The sequence below is a fragment of the Mirounga angustirostris genome, unplaced genomic scaffold (assembly GCF_029215605.1).
Source record: "Mirounga angustirostris isolate CCGP_5_RB_7025 unplaced genomic scaffold, mMirAng1.0.hap1 SCAF_1, whole genome shotgun sequence".
In the NCBI taxonomy this organism is placed as follows: domain Eukaryota; kingdom Metazoa; phylum Chordata; class Mammalia; order Carnivora; family Phocidae; genus Mirounga; species Mirounga angustirostris.
The window spans coordinates 158,753,825-158,772,643 of NW_026991709.1; the positions used below are offsets into that span (position 1 = coordinate 158,753,825).

The window sequence follows — 18,819 nt, forward strand, 5'->3', positions numbered from 1 at the left end:
ATTGACTGAAGATGTAATTACTGGAAAAGCAGCAGATCCTACCAAGAAATCTAATTAATACAGAAAGGGAAAGATGAGGGGGAGGTTTAAAAGAGATATTTGCAGAGGCAAGCTCCTGAGATGGAAACCCTGTTAGGAAAAAGAAAAATGACCCTCTGAAGAAGTGACATTTTTATGATCTCCATAAAGCAGTGACCAAGAAACCACCTTACAGAATCAAAGAACCATAAAATCACAGAGGAGAGTGAAGATGGAGAAATTATATGGTCAATCTCCCACAGTTCACAGATGGGCAAACAGAGGCCCAGAGAGCTCAACTCACTCCCAAAGGTCACACAGCAAGTTGGAGGATGGACAGCATAATGGCTGGGACTCACAGAGTCCGCTCTGCCACTTAACCAGCTGTGCAAGCCTAGGATAACTGCTTAACCTCCTGATGAAGTCTCAGTTCCTTCTTCTATAACATGAGGGAAATTACACACATGGCACACATACATGTAGAAAGCTATAAATGACAAAAGATGAAATATTTGTTGAAGCACTTAGCCTGGGCCTGGCACATTCAGTAAATAAGATCTATGATGCTATTATAATTATTATGATATTGTTTATTATAAATAATAAGGCAAAGCCTACAATCCCAGTTGCCGCGTTTCTCTAACTGAAGGCTCTCAGAATAACATCAACAGCTACCATGTCTTAGGTAACTCGGAGCTACCCCCAGAACTACAACTTTTATATCCTTCTAAGAACTCATTATCCCCATTTAATAGATAAAGAAACTACTGCTCAGAGATTAAGTCACTTGCCAAAAGCCACACTGCTCTCAGCAGCAGAGCCCGGTCTCCCTTTCGGACTTCGCCAGACTCCAAACCACACTCTTCCCCTGGGCGCCCCTGCTACCCACATCCCCAAGGCTAACAAGACAAGTGTCTGAGGAGGGTGATAGAAGGCCTCCCACACTGCCACCACTATGGCTTCTCCACAAAGCCCTCGCCTGAGCAGAGTCAACCACTGAAGCCACTATAGGTTTCTAGGCTCTGACACATAAAAGGAACTACATTAAGGATTCTGTGTTTGGCCCCTTGGGATGTCCATCTGTCATCTGTTATACAACTCTTACCAGATTACTCAATGCTGCTTCTTTCTGTGAGCATGAACACTGATATCTGAAACATTAATCCGCAGGTTCAGAGACAGGCCCAGAGCCTTTGACACATGATCATAATACGGGATACAGCATGGCAAAAGGTAGACACGACTAACCACACAGCTCAGGTTTTAATGTACAGTTTCCTAGGAGTCAATGAGAAAAGTTAGAGCTATCTTTATTGGGTCTTCTTGTGTACTCGCCCTATTCTAGGTACTGCTTAACACACATAACATCCCCAAACGGCCCTGTGATGTATCATCACCCACAGCGTACGGAGAAAAGTGGGACAAAGAGAGGTTACATCACTTGCCCAAGGCCACACAGTGCTGAGAGATTCTGAGGCAAGACAAAAGAGTCCACACACAGGTACTCACTTTCAACTGTTTGGTTCCTTTGGCCGTTTTAAGTCCTATGATCACATGGCTAATGGTTTTGCCGTACCCTCCCATGGGGTTCTCTGTCTCACATGGAGTCAGCTCTGTGACTTCACCTTCATAAACCTCCTTGGTCTCCTTTATCCGCAGCCCTGGAAGAGATGGCAGGTGAGCCCTGGTGAGAAGCAGAATTCTCTTTCACATATTCATAATCTTTCTCTCTTACTCCTTAGTAGCCTTTTTAGCCACAAAACTTCCATGTCACCAAGACTGACAAGTCAACCTTACTAATGCACATTCAAGGGTATCATTCTGGGTAGAAAAGTACTACAAACATAAATGTAACCTGGAGGAGCTATTCAGAATTCAGAAAAACAATTTTATTTCAACTTTTCAAAGGGACTTTCTAGGTTCAAATCTAGAACTAAATAGACAAGCTATCATTCTCAAAATTGTTTCTCACATCTGCTACACCTCCAAGGGGATGAAATTTAGCTTTAGCCTCTAACCCAGTCTCTGAACCCAAACCATTCTGCTCCACTAGATATGCCCTCGTTTCCTGCATTTTTGACTCTCGAAAAAAATTTTAAAACCAATGGAATAACTCCCCACATCCCTTGTGACACTATCAGGCCTAAGCTAGATATAATTAGAGGTCCATGCCAACAGCAAGTGATACTTGACCTGCCAGGTGTCCTGGGCCTCTGGCTGACCCTCACTGCACACCCAACGAAGAAAGACCCAATGGTCATTCAGCATTTGCAATGGGTTGTTTTACAAGTTTTCCGAGGCCACAATTTCCAAAGCAACCCCCCAATAATAAAGCACAATTTTCAGATTAGAATATTATCAGTGAAGGCAAATGTCTCTCCTTGTTCTAAAGATCAACCACATTAGCTGTTCAATAAATGTTTATTGTCAAACTAAGAACTGTTGGCAAATTAATTTTTAGAACATGATCTCAGTGCCTTTTTATGAAATGTTTTTGCTGCCTTAAGTACTTCACTCCTTTTTGGCTTCACCAACTCCCCAGTTCAAATACTTACTCCTAGAAAGCTTGCCTGACACACCTTCTTCCTTACCCTCCAGATGACTCCCATGGCAACCTGGGCCTCCCACCCAGCACTCATACATGGGATTGCTGGGACTCGGGAAACCTGACTCCCCTCTGCTAGACTGTCAACAGCCACACACATAAGTGGGTGAATGGAGGAAGTTACTCGAGGGTATGGGGGGTGTCATCAGGCAGACCAACCAGTACCCAAGAAATATGTCTACGGATACTTCCACACATTCTCTGTAATGACCAAGATCTCTAAGGAGGTTGCCACATGATGCAACAGCCCAGGTCCACCATAACACCCCCAAACCTAAAACCCTAAAACCCCAACCCTGGATCACACCTTTCTGCCTTCAAAGTCAACACAGGCATGTCCCTGCTCACTGGTGCAGGGGGACAGGGAAGAGCGACTGGAGGGGGCACAAGGAGCTTCTGGAATGGTTGTTTTTTTTTTTAGGAGCTTCTGGAGTTCTAATGTGTCTCTTGATGTCGGTGCTGGTTACATGAGTGTATTGACTTTATGAAAACTCACTGAGCTAAATACCTATGATTGTGTTTTTTCTTCTGTGTATGTGTGTGTGTATATATATACACATATATACATACCCATATATATATGTATTATGCTTTAATAACATGTTAAAATAACAAAAAGAAAATTGGGTTTGTCTAACAAAGCAATGATAATTACTAGAAGGTAAAGGTTTTCTTACAACAGGAAAACAAATGCATACCACTGAACACCGCTTCTCTGAAAACACATGCACTCACACACAAGCTCTCCCCAGTTCCCAAAGTCTGGGTCAAGGGACACAAATCCTTTTCTCCAAAACCACAGATGTATCACAGGTAAGTTAACAGCCAATAAATCTGTTTTCCAAGGATTCTACATCAACAAGAAAACCATTTTCAGTCACTATACCTACCATCAATCTAGAGGCACAAAAGGAAACATCCTTGGGTCAAACTAGTTGAAGATGCATCCAGAAGGAGTCCCTACATTTAGGGAAAGCTGCAGGCCGCACCAGGAAGAACACACTATAAACCTCTAACTGTGGCGGCCTCTTCACCCATGTAAGGGGCCTTCCTACACAGTCTACAGAGGGCATGCATGTCACTGCCTCATTTGATCCTGCACTGGAATCCTGAGGACGAGGGGAGGGGCCAGCACATCCCAACCTAGCCCTGTGAAACAGCCAGAGTGAGCACTCCTTATGTCCTTTTACAGATTTTACAGAGGGGAGGTCAGCTCCAAGAGGGGAGCCAAGGGTCCTTTCATCCTTCATGGTAGACCCCAGACTAGAGTCCAAGTCTTCTGGCTCTGACACCAGCTTCTTCCCACCATGCCACACCACACCACACCACAGGGCGCCAGCTGGCTGACAGCCTTTCCCACAACACTTGGCTCTGTCCTTTCCCCTTCAGGTAACATGTGCCCACTGACTTCAGCAGTCCCTTTCTGCCAGCCCTTGGGTGTGAGCCTAGTCTCCATCTAATTTAAGCTTTGCCCAAAGGAAAAAACAGAAATGTAAGGGAAACCCATAGGTTAAAAAGATGTAAGACACATATCAACCAAGCTATCATGCAGATCATTATTTGTATCCTGATTCAAATAATAATTCAAAAAATTTTCGAAAAAGGAAAAACACTATAACATGAGACAACTAGAAATTTGAATACTAGGTATTTGATGACATCAAGGAATATATTGTTCGTTTTTTTCTAGGCATGACAGTGGTATAGTGGGGTTTTCTTTAAGTCCTTATTTTGCAGAGATACATATTGAAATATTTATGGATGAAAAAGTAGGTCTGCAATTAACTTCAAAGGATCTGGGAGGGGAATGATGGGGGCTATAGATCAATCAAGATTAACTATGAGTTGAAGCCTGGTGATGGGACCATGGGGGAAGGTCATCACTTGACTCCTTTTTGTACATTTGAAACTTTCCAAACTAAGAGTTAAAAAAAAAAAAAAAAAAGGAAAAAAAGCAATGAAATACTGTTCTACCACCTCTAGGATCACTACAATTAAAAGCTGACCATATCAAGAGTTGGTGAGGATGCAGAACAGCGGGAAAATTTGCACTGCAAATAGGGGTGTAAATTGGTACAAATACTTTAGAAACAACATGGTATAATCTCCTAAAGTTGAACACATGAATATGAATACCCTATATTCTGTAATTCAGCTTCTAGGTATACACCTACTAGGTGTAGGCGTACTATATGAAACAATACCGATGACTCTCACAAACATAACTTTGTGGAAAAGAAACCAAACACAGAAGAATATTTACTTCTACACTGCCTGATTGCATATATGAGCTTCAGAAACAGGCATAACTACTATGTTAGAAGCAAGACAGTCATTAATTTGGAGAAGGAAGAAAGGATGGAGATTGGAGGTGGACACAAAGGGTACTCTGGGGTATTGGCAATACTCTCTTTCTTGACTGGGTGCTGACTGCATGGGCTTTCAGTTTATGATAATTCACTGAGCTATACACTTGTGCTCCAGGTACTTTTTTGTTATGTGCACACAAAATAACCAAGTCACTTTAAAAAGAAAAATTTAAGTAAATAATACTAGTGAGACCTGGCAAAGGAGGAACACCGATGGCTTACATTTAGGAGACAATATTCTGGGGTGCCTGGGTGGCTCAGTCGTTAAGCGTCTGCCTTCACTCAGGTCATGATCCCAGGGTCCTGGGATCGAGTCCCGCATCGGGCTCCCTGCTCTGTAGGAGGCCTGCTTCTCCCTCTCCCACTTCCCCTGCTGGTGTTCCCTCTCTCGCTGTGTCTCTGTCAAATAAATAAAATCTTTTAAAAAAAAAAAAGGAAACAATATTCTAAACCTCAGCTGGAGTCTACATCATGGTTCTCTCACCCTTTAGTATCATGATAGGCCTCTACAATTCTTCAGATCCTGACTGGACTCAGACCATTTGCCTCTGAGTCTCAGGGGTTGGGACTGCCATTATCATTCATTTAAAGCTCCCCCAGTGATTCCCGCATGCAGCCACAGCTGAGAACCACTCATTTAAGGAGTGAAGAACTCCGTCCTACTCACAATGTAGAGCCGTAAACTACCTCTGATGACAGGTAGCCCAGATAGGGTTTGGGTGTCCTCACCATCAAGCCACCTCTGTTCTCATACGGAAACAGCCCAATGGCAAAAAGAAACACTGCCAATGGTGTCAGACACTCTCTATCACTTCCCACTTTTAAACGTGGTCATTATCTTATCATTGGGTCAGTTGCCTTCTTTCCCCAGAAACCCAACCAGAACAAAGACTCTCAGATATTAAAGTTAAGGAGAAGTTCTACTCTACCTTCATTCAATCTGATAGCCCTACAAATGGAAGTTTTGGAATGGCCCCAAGAGAGGCTGTGTTTCACTTTCGCCTTTCCAAATTCTTAGTTCCTCAATATCGAGACTAAAATTTTCCAAACCTACATGAATGTATCAGAAGACTGTGACATACTTGGAAAATTCTGTACTTTTAAAATGAACTCTGATTTTTTTTAAATCAAAACTTTTATATCCCACAGAGATAAATTCCTTCCAATGGAATGCTCCTTCTTTCCTGTTAATGACCATGACATGAAATTCCTTGAGTGGGGAAGAAAGGCATTCCCGTCTCTCACTAGTCCCTGTGTTTGTTTAGAAGTCACTGTGTGCTGACAAGCAGGCAGAGGATGTGGCTGACGGACAATGAAAGCAGCTGTTAGCCAGGGAAGGGAACAAGCCGGCGCTCTCTCTGGCAACGGCAACACGAATGACACAGGTTTCATCTGCTGGCTCAGGTTTCTGAATCCCTGACAGGGACCTTCATCACATCAAGGAAACAGCACAGACTCCTTGCTTTTAATTTCTGGTCAGCTTACCGCTTCCTCCCCACCCCTCTGCCAACTTCACAGGAATTCAAAGGCAGAGGGAGATGGGCAGGGATCCTTTTTGAAGACAGTCAATGGCCTGCCTTTTTATTTTGTGGCAGGATCAAGAAATTCTCTTTACCTCAGTGCCATCAAAAGAACTGCACTGCCCCCTCCCCTCAAAAATGGCAAATCACAAAGCAGATGCCTAGGAAATTTACCTCTATTTTTTCCAATTTTAAAGCATTAAAGTTACTTTTATGCAACCTCAACACATGCACTTATGTAAAAGTCAGTTTTGTCAGATTTTATCAATCAGAAAAATAGTTTTTAGTAAATAAGAATACATTTCAGATGTACTCAGATATTTGAGCCAGTTGTAGTATCTTACAGTTTATCTTATTAATCAGTGAGTTAAATAAAATCTTTGGCACATGTTCATTAAGTTTTTAAAAAGGACTCAGAAAGATCTTAAACCCCAAAGAGGATCTTTCGAGCCATGTCCACTGTTATTCCAGATACGATGCAAAAGTCCAAAGAGAGCAAGACACGTAAGAGCACCAGCTGAACCTCACAAACATAAACACTGCTAAAAAAAAAAAAAAAAAAAAAAAGCAACACCTGAAGTAGGTTCCATTTAGATAAAGTGTAAAGGGCAAAATTCTGCCACCCCGCTGCACCAGCTCTGCCGAGCACAGAAGCCGCGGCCACACAGTGCTCGCGCCCTGCGGGTCGGTGTGGGACAGGTGAGGGGCTGTGGCCAGCCAGGGCATGGCGACACCTGCGTGCTGGCCCTGCTCTGCACCTCGAGCTGAGCGGTGACTGCGTGTTTACCTCATAATTAATCGTTAAACTACAGGCATGCTGTACCTGCTTTTCTATATGTATATGATATTTCAATTTAAAACAGCCACCAAAACAATGCAGTGTTTCCAGTAACAAAGATTTCCAGTAAGGACTATTTCGCAGTTTAAAAAAAACCCTGTATCTACATAACACAAAGCTTAGCCTACAGACACGGCTCATAATCCCTCTGGTTTAGAACAAGAGTCCCACACTCAGGTGCTTGCAGGGACCCGGTACAGGCAAGCACCCAACGGGGAAGGTCAAGAAGCAGAGCAGGCCCCTGGGGGGCTGTGACGCAGTGCCGCACAAGCCCGCTCTGCAAAGGAGCGCTGCTCGGCCCCAACCTGGCTGTTGCTGTGTGGGAATGAAAGCTTCTCTCCAGAAGCCAGAAAGAAGGATTTTATAGGACATTCCCCAATTTCTAAACACTGGCAACTAACTCAAAATTCATTTTAAAAAACCCTGTGTAAACCAAACAAAGCATATCTATCGCCAGACACAGACTGAGGGCTATCTTTAGGCAAAGGCTTCTGTTTTCCAACTGCTTTACAGTCCATCCTCTTTTCTCATTCAGAAAAACTTTACTAAGCATCCACTCTGTGGCAGGAACTGGGGCTGCAGTAAATACTCTACCCACAGCAGACATTTAATAAACACCCAATCTGCTCCTCTCCATTCTTTCCCATCCCCCAAGATGGCCACCTCTCTTTCTTGCAGCCCCACATCTAATCCTTCAGGCAATTCTGTCAGCTCTACCATCCCACTACATCCAGAATCCGACCACTTCTTATCACCTTTGCCATCACCACCCTGGCCCAAGCCACCACCATCTGCTCAGACTCCTCACGGTCTCCCTGCTACCCTCTCACTCTCCTCACTGCCCACTCTCCATCCCCCAGCCAGAGGGGGATTCTTGGACATCCGAAACTACTCTCCAATTGCTTCTCCTTTCACTCAGCGAAAAATGCAAAGCCCTAATCGTGGCTTGAGGCCCTACATGATTGTACCCCTGACCTAGACTTTAGCAGTCTCAAGGCAAGGATTCTGGGCTAGACAAATCCGCTCTTTCTTAAACTTTTCTCATTTCCTCAAAGTTTTCTAGCAAATTTCCTTAAGAATGTCTACCTTGGGGGCACCTGGGTGGTTCAGTCAGTGAAGCATCTGCCTTCAGCTCAGGTCACGATCCCAGGGTCCTGGGATTGAGCCCTGAGTCAGGCTCCCTGCTCAGCGGGGAGTCTGCTTCTCCCTCTACCCGCCCCGCCCCCACTCGTGCTCTTTCTCTCTCTCATGCTATCTCTCAAATAAATAAATAAAATCTTCTTTAAAAAAAGAATATTTACCTTGTTTTGACAACCAAAGGGCCTGGAAAACTGTACAGGCACTCTGACAAGTGTTTATAACTCAGCAACTGTATCCTAGAGATAGACGCCTATATGTGCAGAAACACATCAAGTAGTTTTTAATATCTTAAAAGGAATAAGCTATTTCTACATGTAGATGTGAGGGAAGCTGGGATTTTCCCAGAGCTAGGGAAACAAAAATGGAGCAAGGAGACTGGCCCAGACATCCCCGCTGACAAGAGGTAAATACTTGGGAAAGGCCATTTTTTTCACAGCAGATCTTCAGAGTATGGGCTCTAGAATCAAACAGATACAGGTTCAGACTGTAACACTGCTACTTACTAGCTGGGTTACTATAGGCAAGTCATTTAACTTCCTGAGATTCTGTTTCATCAGATGCAAAATGAAGTCAGAGAACTTTCTCTTAGGGAAACAAAAGGCTATAATCAATGTTGGGGGGGCCTGGCATATAACAAGCACTTGATATGGTAGCTCCCAGCCCCATGAGGGTGGCACCATAAGCCTCAAATCTCTGCCTGTTCCCACATGGTTTCCCCACTCTCTGATAGGCCACAATTCTGGCTCGATATCCAGGACCAGGGGCATTCCAGCATCACGACACACAAAGCTTTTGGCTTACGTCCAAGCCTTTTCAGTGGACAGTCATCTCTAAAAGCATAATAAGGCTGCCAGGAAAATCTGACTTGTTTTTTAAAAAATCACTTCACAGCCACATTTAATTTGTCAGGTGAGAAACCCCAGCCCATAGCCAGGGCCCACATTTGCCAACTGCTAAAGCGCTTCAATTAGTAAAGTTGGGTTCTTGTTTGGCTTGCAAAGATAACACTAATAGTGCCAAAAGAAAAATGGTAGTACAACAAATATAAGTCGTAAAGGCATTTGCACAACACAGCGGCTTCAAGGCACTGGGCAAGTGAGACGAATTCTTGCCACCGACGTGATACTCACCAATGGCCCTGCGGAAGTTCTCCATCAGCACCTCCGTCTTCTTGATCTCCGTGGAGTAAACTTCACTCCCCACCATTGGGCAGAAAGGGACCTTACTACCCAGCTCCTGAGCAATAGCCAGAGCTAGAGCTGTCTACAGAAAAAGTGGAAATGCACTTGTTTTACATTCTTGAAAATACAGTAATTCAGAAACATATGCTATTAAAAAAATATGAACCAGGAATAACTGAAAATCTAGTCCTTTTAGTTGTAACATCATTTAGCATGTTTCACACAATAAATGCTGCATGACTTTTGTGGACAGGCGATTTATAACCCAAATGGCATCTTTAATCATCCCTGTAATTACAACAGTTATCACTCACTGACACTTACCAGCACAGGCCCGTGCTAAGTGCTTCACGTGACCCTCCACTCACCCTATGAAGTAGACACTAAACTCTCCCCACTTTACAAATGATGAAACAGAGGCACTGTAGAGATTTAAACACGTCCTGGGAACCATAATCTAGAAAATGGCAGAATGAGAACTTTAAGTCTGGCAACGGGTTCCAGAGATCGTGTTCCCATCACAATCAGTAGTCTTCTAAAACACTTCCCTCAGTATCACAACAGGGCCCTGACCTAATGGCTCGGAACACTACTCCGGGGTGGTTTTTACAGGCACAGGAGGACACCAACCTCCAGCCCATCAGAAAACTACTAATCAAAGAATGAATCACATGACATTCGCTTTGTAGTAAGTGGCCCGCACATGGTGAAGAATGATGCATGAGCTAGGGTCTGAAGCTATGAGCTGGTCCTAAGTTACACTTGAAGAACATGCCCTCTTAAACTACAAACTGATTTTTAATAAGATAGCTACAGCTGGCAGATGCTAACCACAAGTAGATTTAACAGCTGCATGGTCACATATCAAGTATGAAAATCCAATGCGTTAGAGCTGGTATGGGACAGGGAAATGCCATGGTGTCTGAATGCCTGTTTTGATCTTTGCTCAACTTTGAAACAAGAGCCTGAGGAAGGTCAGTTTCCAAGGTGTAGAGACTAAGCAAGAAAGCAAGCCTGCAGTGAACAACAAAGTACATCTCTGAAACAGTATTTTAAAACTGGCCCAGTAAAGGTTCCTCTTAAAAGGAACCTTTTCAATGCCATTTTGGTGATGTTTTAAGATGGTAGAATGTGTTAGAGAATCGGCATGTAGTGTAGCACAACAAGCACCAGCGGGAGGTGCCTGGGTGGCTTAGTCGGTTGAGCGGTGGCTGCCTTCAGCTCAGGTCATTGTCCCGGGGTCCTGGGATGGAGCCCACCCGAGTCGGGCTCCCGGCTCAGCGGGGAGCCTGCTTCTCTCTTCCTCTGCCCCTCCCCCTGCTCATGCACTTGCACACGCTCACTCTCTCTCCCCCTCTCTCAAATAATGAAAAAAAAAAAAAAAAAAAGCCCTGGCAGGCAGGGCAAAAACTGGGTTGTAGTCCTGGTTCTGCACCTAATTTTCACGGTGACTCTGGGCACATGGCAAATCTCTGCTGCTCCATTTCCCCACCTGTCAAATCAAAGTCCTAGCTTAAATCACAAGTCACAAACTAGTTGCCCACAGCCTGTTTTTTTTTTATTATTATTATTAACATAATGTATTATTTGTTTCAGGGGTACAGGTCTGTGATTCATCAGTCTTACACAATTCACAGCGCTCACCATAGTACATACCCTCCCCAATGTCTATCACCCAGCCACCCCATCCCTCCCACCGCCCTCCACTCCAGCAATCCTCAGTTTCTTTCCTAAGATTAAGAGTCTCTTATGGTTTGCTCCCCCTCCAGTTTCGTCTTGTTTCATTTTTCCCTCCCTTCCCCTATGAGTCTCATGTGTTTTTAAACTCAATTTGTTGCCTATTTTTTAATGTTCGGAAATTCCAGGTAAAAATCCAGGTATTTAGCTTCTTTTGAGGAACTAGAAGGTCTGGCCACAATGGGCCCGCATTACCATGTGGTGACACCTGGGGTGGACCTCTAGAACAGCTGCCACCTTCGGTGAGGACATGCCGCTCTGGCCACCCTGAGCCCTCGTGCTTGTACCCAGGCACATCCCTCATCCCCATGGCCTGTCTGAGTAGGCATCTGAGTTTGTAACCGCGGGGCTGATACCTCTAAAACTGTTATTCTCTGGTACTCTACAAGCGAAGGGAAAATCTCTGCAGCATGACAGGGTACAGTGTGAGGAGGAGACTCTAGTACCACATCTACCTTCTATCCAAACCCACCACCTTCTCAGCCACTCCTTTCTCACCCAGGTATCTCCACAGGCCCTGACTCCACACCTTCAGCTGTGAACTTCAAAGACAGAGACTATATATCTGGTTCAATGGTATCCCCCTCACCTCAACCTAATACAGAAGAGATGATCAATATCCTTCTACTAAAGTATGATAAATACTTGGTTAAGAAATGCTTCAGGTGTGTCTAGTTTCTTCCATTTCCCAGAAGGCAGGTATACAATATAGCTATTACACCCACATCTGTCCTAGATGGTGCTAGATCACTTGTATGAGGTCTCACTGAATCCTCCCACCTAGCCTATGAACTTGATGATCTAGTATTTGATAGTGTATTTGATATTTGATATTGTATTTGACAGATTTAGAAACTGAAACACACTAACTCATCCAAGGTCAGTTACCAAGCAGCAAAGCCAAGATGCAAACCCCACTCCCTAAGATGTTATTTCTTTGTGAGCACCCCCTATGTAAGTGGCAAGTGGCACACAAAAAAATAGGCTGTTGCCAAAAGAAGACTGAAGAAACCTATTTCAATCTCATCTAAGCATTTCCTTTCTCTAGAGCCTAAATATAAAGCCCCATTATTAATAGCATGAGGTCCTCAAGAGTGGATTGTCTATATGAACCACGTATTTGCATCTCTAAAATAAGCACCATATTTCTGCCTGCAACTTAGTTAAGTTGCCTAAACCACTGGTCCCATCAGCGCACTGTAGAGCAGGAGTTACCACACGCCTTCATACACATGGAAAGAGACTGTAGTGTTGGGAACTTCTTGTATTTCCTAGGAGGAAAATGCTACAATACTACAAAAGGAACGAAGGGGGCACCTGGTGACTCAGTCAGTTAAGCCTGACTCTTGATTTTTGGCTCAGGTCATGATCTCAGGGTCATGACATCGAGCCCCGAGTCTGCTTGTCCCTCTCCCTCTGCTCCTCCCCATCACCTGCACTAGTGCATGCACTCTCGCTCGTTCTCTCTCTCAAATAAATAAATAAATAAATAAATAAATAAATAAATAAATAAATAAATGGAACGAAGAATTTATGCTGCCAGGAATATGACACACTAGAAAGAGCCATGGAAAATCCTTCCTGTTACAAAACACCCAGAAATAAAGAAATAATAAAAAATCCAGAGTAGTAAACTATTGTTGCCTTGAAAGTTTGGAAGGTTTTGACAGATGGCAGAAACCTCAGCAAGATATAGTAAGAGAGAAACCCCTCAGGGCGCCTGGGTGGCTCAGTCATTAAGCGTCTGCCATCAGCTCAGGTCATGATCCCAGGGTCCTGGGATCGAGCCCTGCATCGGGCTCCCTGCTCAGTGGGAAGCCTGTTTCTCCCTCTTCCACTCCCCCTGCTTGTGTTCCCTCTCTCACTGTGTCTCTCTCTGATAAATAAATAAAATCTTTTAAAAAAAAAAAAAAAGGAGAGAGAGAGAAACCTCTGAATAGAAAGGAGCCCCAAAGGACTATGAATGAGTAGAAAAGGTGAGCCATAACAAAAAATATCCTTACGTACAAGGTATAAACTTATTCATCCTGCTGTGGCTCTGGGTGAGGAGAAGAGTCCCCACAGCATGCTCTCAAACAACTTTAGGATTAGTCTTTACATTGATGACCGGAAAACCCATGCCACAATTTCATTGCAAGTGCCCTGGGTAGGGCAGGAGGGCCCCTCACAACACTCTAAGAAGAAGCCTCACAGAGTTGATCGGCCAAACACAAGTTCACAAGCAGACAGAGAATACAGAAAAAATGAAGACACTGAGTCATGAACAAAGAACAAGAGGCTATAAAAATAGCCAGATTAAAAAAAAAAAAGAGCCATATTTTGAAGGGAAAAAAAAACTGAACTTAAGAGGGGGATGTTCCTTCTTTACCAAAAACAAAACCATAAGCAAGCTAATTCATGTGGAATGACAGATTTAGAAAATCACCATTTTGCAACCACCAATGTGGTAACTGATATAGCAATAACCATCAGGGAATCCTACTCCCTTACGGTGAAAGGATATTTGCAACATCTCAGTGCGTCACTTCCGATCACTAATTAATTAAGGGAACCAGGACCTTCACAGCAGAACTTGGCCTCTGGCCCATCCGTCCTGTCAGCCTCCTGCTGGGATGCAATGGGATACAACATCACCAGTGCAGGGTTCCACCAAGTGTTTAACATTTCCTACTGATGAAACAATCAGACAATCAAACAATCAGACAATTGTAGGCCAGCTGTAGGACCTTCTTACAAAACAACTGTCCTGGACTCTTCAAAAATGTCAATGTCAAAAAAGAAAACAAAACCAAAAAGGGCTGAGGAGGGTTCCTGTTTAGATAAAAAGAGACTAAAGACACAACAATGAATGCAGTGTGATCTTTGATTGTATTCTGAATTTAAAAATATAAAAAAAAATGACACAACCCCAAACTGGAACGACTTGGAGAAATTTTAATATACACGAGACATTAGCTAATAATGTTAGCATTTTTTGGGCGGACGCTGGTACTTTGGTGTCATAGGAGAATGTCCTTGCACTGACTTCCAAATGGTTCGGAAATAGAGAAAATGCAAATGTCACAAAATATTTACAATTACTTATTTACATGTGGGGTATAGAGCGGATCATCATACCATTCTTCCAACTCTTTTTAGGTTTCAAATTTTTCAAAATGAGAAAAAGAAAAATATTCAGTGGGTTGGATTAAACAGCAGCTTAGTTATAGCCTACAAAACAATGAGACTGAACAGAGGTCTAAAGAAATTACTCAGAATGCAGCAGAGCCAAATATAGAGAAAATACGAAAAAGAGGTTGAACGACAAAGAAGACAAAATAAGAAGCTCTGGCCCAGGGTTTCCCAATGTTGGCACCACTGGTATTTTGTGGATAATTCCTTCTTGTAAGGACCGTCTTGGTGCGCTGTAGGATGCTTAGCAGTACTTGTGGCCTCCACCCACGAGATGCCAGCTGCAGTCCCTGCTCAACCAAATTCTGACAATCAAGAATGTCTCTAGACCTGGCCAATGTCTCTTGGGGGGCAAAACTGCCCCAGGCTGAAAACCCCTGCAATCAAACATTATCTGACTGGAGTTCCAGAAGAGCACAAAGAGGATAAGGAAATGCAACATCTGAAGAGGAAAAATTGTAGTGATACATATCACAGTGAAGAGGTATCAAGAGATACGTATCATAGGGAAATGCCAAAACCAAAAACATCTCGAAAACATCAAGACAAAATCCTCAAAACTAGACTTTTCAAAAGCAAAAAGGTAGCAAGCTTCAAGAGAAATAATACCAAGAGAAAACAGCTATCAACAGAATTATATATCCAACGTAACGATCTTTCAAAACAAGGGCAACATAATAAATACAAACCTGAGCTGGATACCAACAAACTTCTAGAAGCAACTTCTAAATGATGTACTTTAGGAAGAAGGAAAATGGAGGGAGAGGGAAGGGCTAAAATATAAGAAGGAACAGTAAGCAAATAAATGGTAAATACACTGGACAATCTGGTGTTGCCTACAGAGAGATAATTAAAGCTCACATTTACATGGCACTTGAAAGGTTCTTCATGAATACAGCACTTCTTCCTCTACTGTAAGACACTAGTATAACATATACCATCAATTCAATTACATGATTTCAAAAGGATAATGCAAGTCATTATCTTACAACTGACTGGTGTAACAACTGTCTGAAATGAGGCACGTGCTACTTCAGAAAGGGTGAACATACTTCCCTTGGGTCCCCACAGCAAGTCAACACCAGAGCTGGAATTTAAAGCTTATTTCTTTACAAACGCAATCCCAAGCTCCTACTGTCCCATACCAAGTGGCCCTGTTGAGGAACATGCATGACTCAAACTGGGGGCTCTGGTCCATTTCGTGTATCTGACCAGTCCCCTCACAGACATCATCACAGTAAATTACTTGATGATTTGTTGTTATACAACAAGTTGTATTGCCTCCTCTGCCTAGAAGGCCCTTTTCTCCCCTGCAAAGCCAAACTCTCTCCCAACTCTGCAGGGCAAATATCAAGTCTCAACCCTTCCAGCTTTACCAGGCCTTGGTACCACCTCCAGCTCAAATCCTGGCTGCATTTAAGACGAGTCAGTATCTCACAGCTTAGTGGCCAACTTAAGTATTTTGTGCTGTCATGGTTTCCTCTCTCTGCCCTGGACACTGGAAGCCCCTTAAAGATAAAAATCATCTAATTCCTTTCTTCTTTCTTTTTCCCCATCTCTCACACTGTGAGAGATAGTGCTAGGTAAAGTTAGCCTTCAAAAAAATGGTCACTGACTGATTTTCTTTCCCCCTTAAGTAAGATGTCATCCCCAAGATTTAATGATGCCCTAGGCCAACAGAAATGTATTTCCAAGGCAAAAGAGACTGGAAAGAGATAAAGGACAAATTCTAGACACAATGGAGACCCCTCCAAGGACTTCATCCTCTCTTCTTTGGAGGTCAGCCAGGATAATTTGAATTTTAGGAGCATGGGTTTTAGATACTCAATTGTATTATTGCACATTAGTTTTTCAAACATACATATAACCAATTTAGCTAAACAAAGACTAGTTAAGACACGAATTCAATTTGGCTTAAACATTAAGATCATTCTCTTGGGTAGATTTAGAAAATGAAAGAAACTGAGTACCTTGCCAGTTCCAGGAGGTCCTGCCAACAAGACAGCTCTTCCAGCCATTTTCTTGCTTTTGATTAATTCTACTATCACACCACATGCCTAGACACCACAATGGAAAGAAATAATAAATCAGTATTAAAATGTTTCACATGGGGAAAAAGTCCAGTTTCTGGCCCAAACAATTCATACTCAATTCAGCTAACACTGAGCGCCACTACAATGCAGGCACCATTCTAGGTACTGGGAGCAGGGGAGGGCGACAGAAAAGAAAGCCTTGTGGTCTTGGAGCTTGTGGTCTAGTGGAAGGGACACACACAAAAACACTGTAAATGATCACTACTGTAAAAAAAGGGGTATTGATCTGGGGAGCCCTCTCTGAGGACACTGTATTTGATATGTGAAGCTCCAGATAAAGGGAAGGCAGTGTTGCAGACAAAGGAAACAGCAAATTCAAAATGCAGGAATGAGCTTGGCATATCCAAGGGACAGAAAGGCTGCATGGCCACAGCATAGATAAAAGGAGAATGGGAAGATGAGGTTCAAGAGGCAGGCAGAGGCCAGGACTCACAACAGGATTTTAGTCCATAGTAAAGTTTGGATTTTAACCTACATGTAATGGTAAGCCATTGAAAAGGTCTCAGGCTATGCATCCCATGATGATTTCTTTTTAAAAGACCTGATGGCACTGTGTAGAGAATGAATGGTAGGGGTACAAACGGGAGCACTGATTTCTAGCCTAGGGGCCAAGGGTAGACTCCAGGGGCCCACATACCTCCTGAGACTGGCAATGAAATTGAAAACAAAACTGCGTATAGATGTTCCAGGGAGGAAAGTCACAGCTTTCATCAGATTCCCAAATTAACCCAAGAATCAAGGCATACACTACTAGGTTGGCCATCAGTTAACTCCCAGAATGTTGCAAAGCAAATGCTGTACGTGAGGTTAACCTAGGGCGCCATAAGATTAATTGAATGCCTTTCAAATCCTCAAGAGTAAATTACTTGATGATATGTTGTTATACCTTAAGTTCATACTAACGCAACACTATTAAGCCATTTACAGCATATACATACATATACATATAGGTATATAAATATTTGTATGTATATATGCAAATTCCAAAAATGGGTTACTGATTTTTATATATTTTAGAATATTTAACTATAAAGAAGGCTGAGAGTCACACTTACTGAACACATATCCCAGGACTACAAGGTTTCTTACATTGTTTTAATAACCTAATAAATTACTTAGAGCAGGCCATAGCTCTTCTCTCCAGGAGGTGACAGGGTCTTGTGAACACACCTTATCTCCTCTACCACTACTTCTTATGGACTGTGGAGAAGTACCTTGGTCCCACACTTAGACAGCCACTCCAAAAATGTGGGTTCAAAGAAGGCATGTGGATGGGCTATATTCCATTTTTGGCTCAGATGGAAAAGCACAGTACCCTGAAGAAAGCCCAGAAGCTGTTCTTCAGCTGCTGCATTTCTAAAAAGAAAATAGAGCCAACCACTATGGTTTTTCCCTAGAGCCTTGTGATATCATAATCCTCAGCACTCTTAGGGAAGAAACTTTCCAAACCGTGGATGTGTACTCTTACTGACACACTAGGACCTCTTCCATTTACTCTAAGTTTAAGCTCCAAATCCTCTCCAGTGAGATATGTTCAGTGAATTCTAAAATTTAAAAAGAACTAGAAAGGCCTTTAAAAGATCACCTAGTCTAACTCTCTTATTTTTTCAGAGAGGATATTGAGCACCAGGGAGACTGCTGATGTGACCAGAGTCATGCAAGGACCTGGAAGCTGCAGCAGGATGCCTATTATTTCAATAAATAAATACTGAGCCCTGATAAGTAAGGTTTGGGTATATAATCATATTTAATCATCTCTATTGTCAGGAAGCTCATATTCATAAGGAGGCATAAAGCATCAGAGTTAAGAGCATGGATACTGGAGGGTGCATGGGTGGCTCAGTCAGATCATGACCCTAGACTCAGGTCATGATCCTGGGGTCCTGGGATGCAGCCGAGTCGGGCTCCCTGCTCAGAAGGGTGTCTGCTTCTCCCTCTCCCTCTGCCGCTCCCCCCGCTGGTGATTTCTCTCTCTCAAATAAATAAATAAAATCTTAAAAAAAAAAAAAAAGAGCATGGATTCTGGAATCAGACAAGCCTGGGTTTAAATCTGGTCTCTACCACTACCCTCTGAGTGACCTCAGACCTACCTACCTAACCTGTGTGAATCAAATCTCCTCCTCTGAAAACAGTTCATAATAGTGGCA

General features: G+C 43.0%; 1 protein-coding gene across 1 annotated transcript in view; it reads right to left on the reverse strand.

Annotated features, from left to right (window-relative positions):
* Window positions 1-18,819, reverse strand: part of RUVBL1 (RuvB like AAA ATPase 1) — a 41,490-nt gene that overhangs the window by 21,079 nt on the left and 1,592 nt on the right. The window contains exons 2-4 of the mRNA XM_045904216.2: window positions 16,550-16,636; window positions 9,621-9,753; window positions 1,528-1,679 (exon numbers count right to left, since the gene is read on the reverse strand). Of these exons, the coding sequence (XP_045760172.1) occupies window positions 1,528-1,679; window positions 9,621-9,753; window positions 16,550-16,636 (372 nt within the window). The remainder of the gene's footprint in view (window positions 1-1,527; window positions 1,680-9,620; window positions 9,754-16,549; window positions 16,637-18,819) is intronic.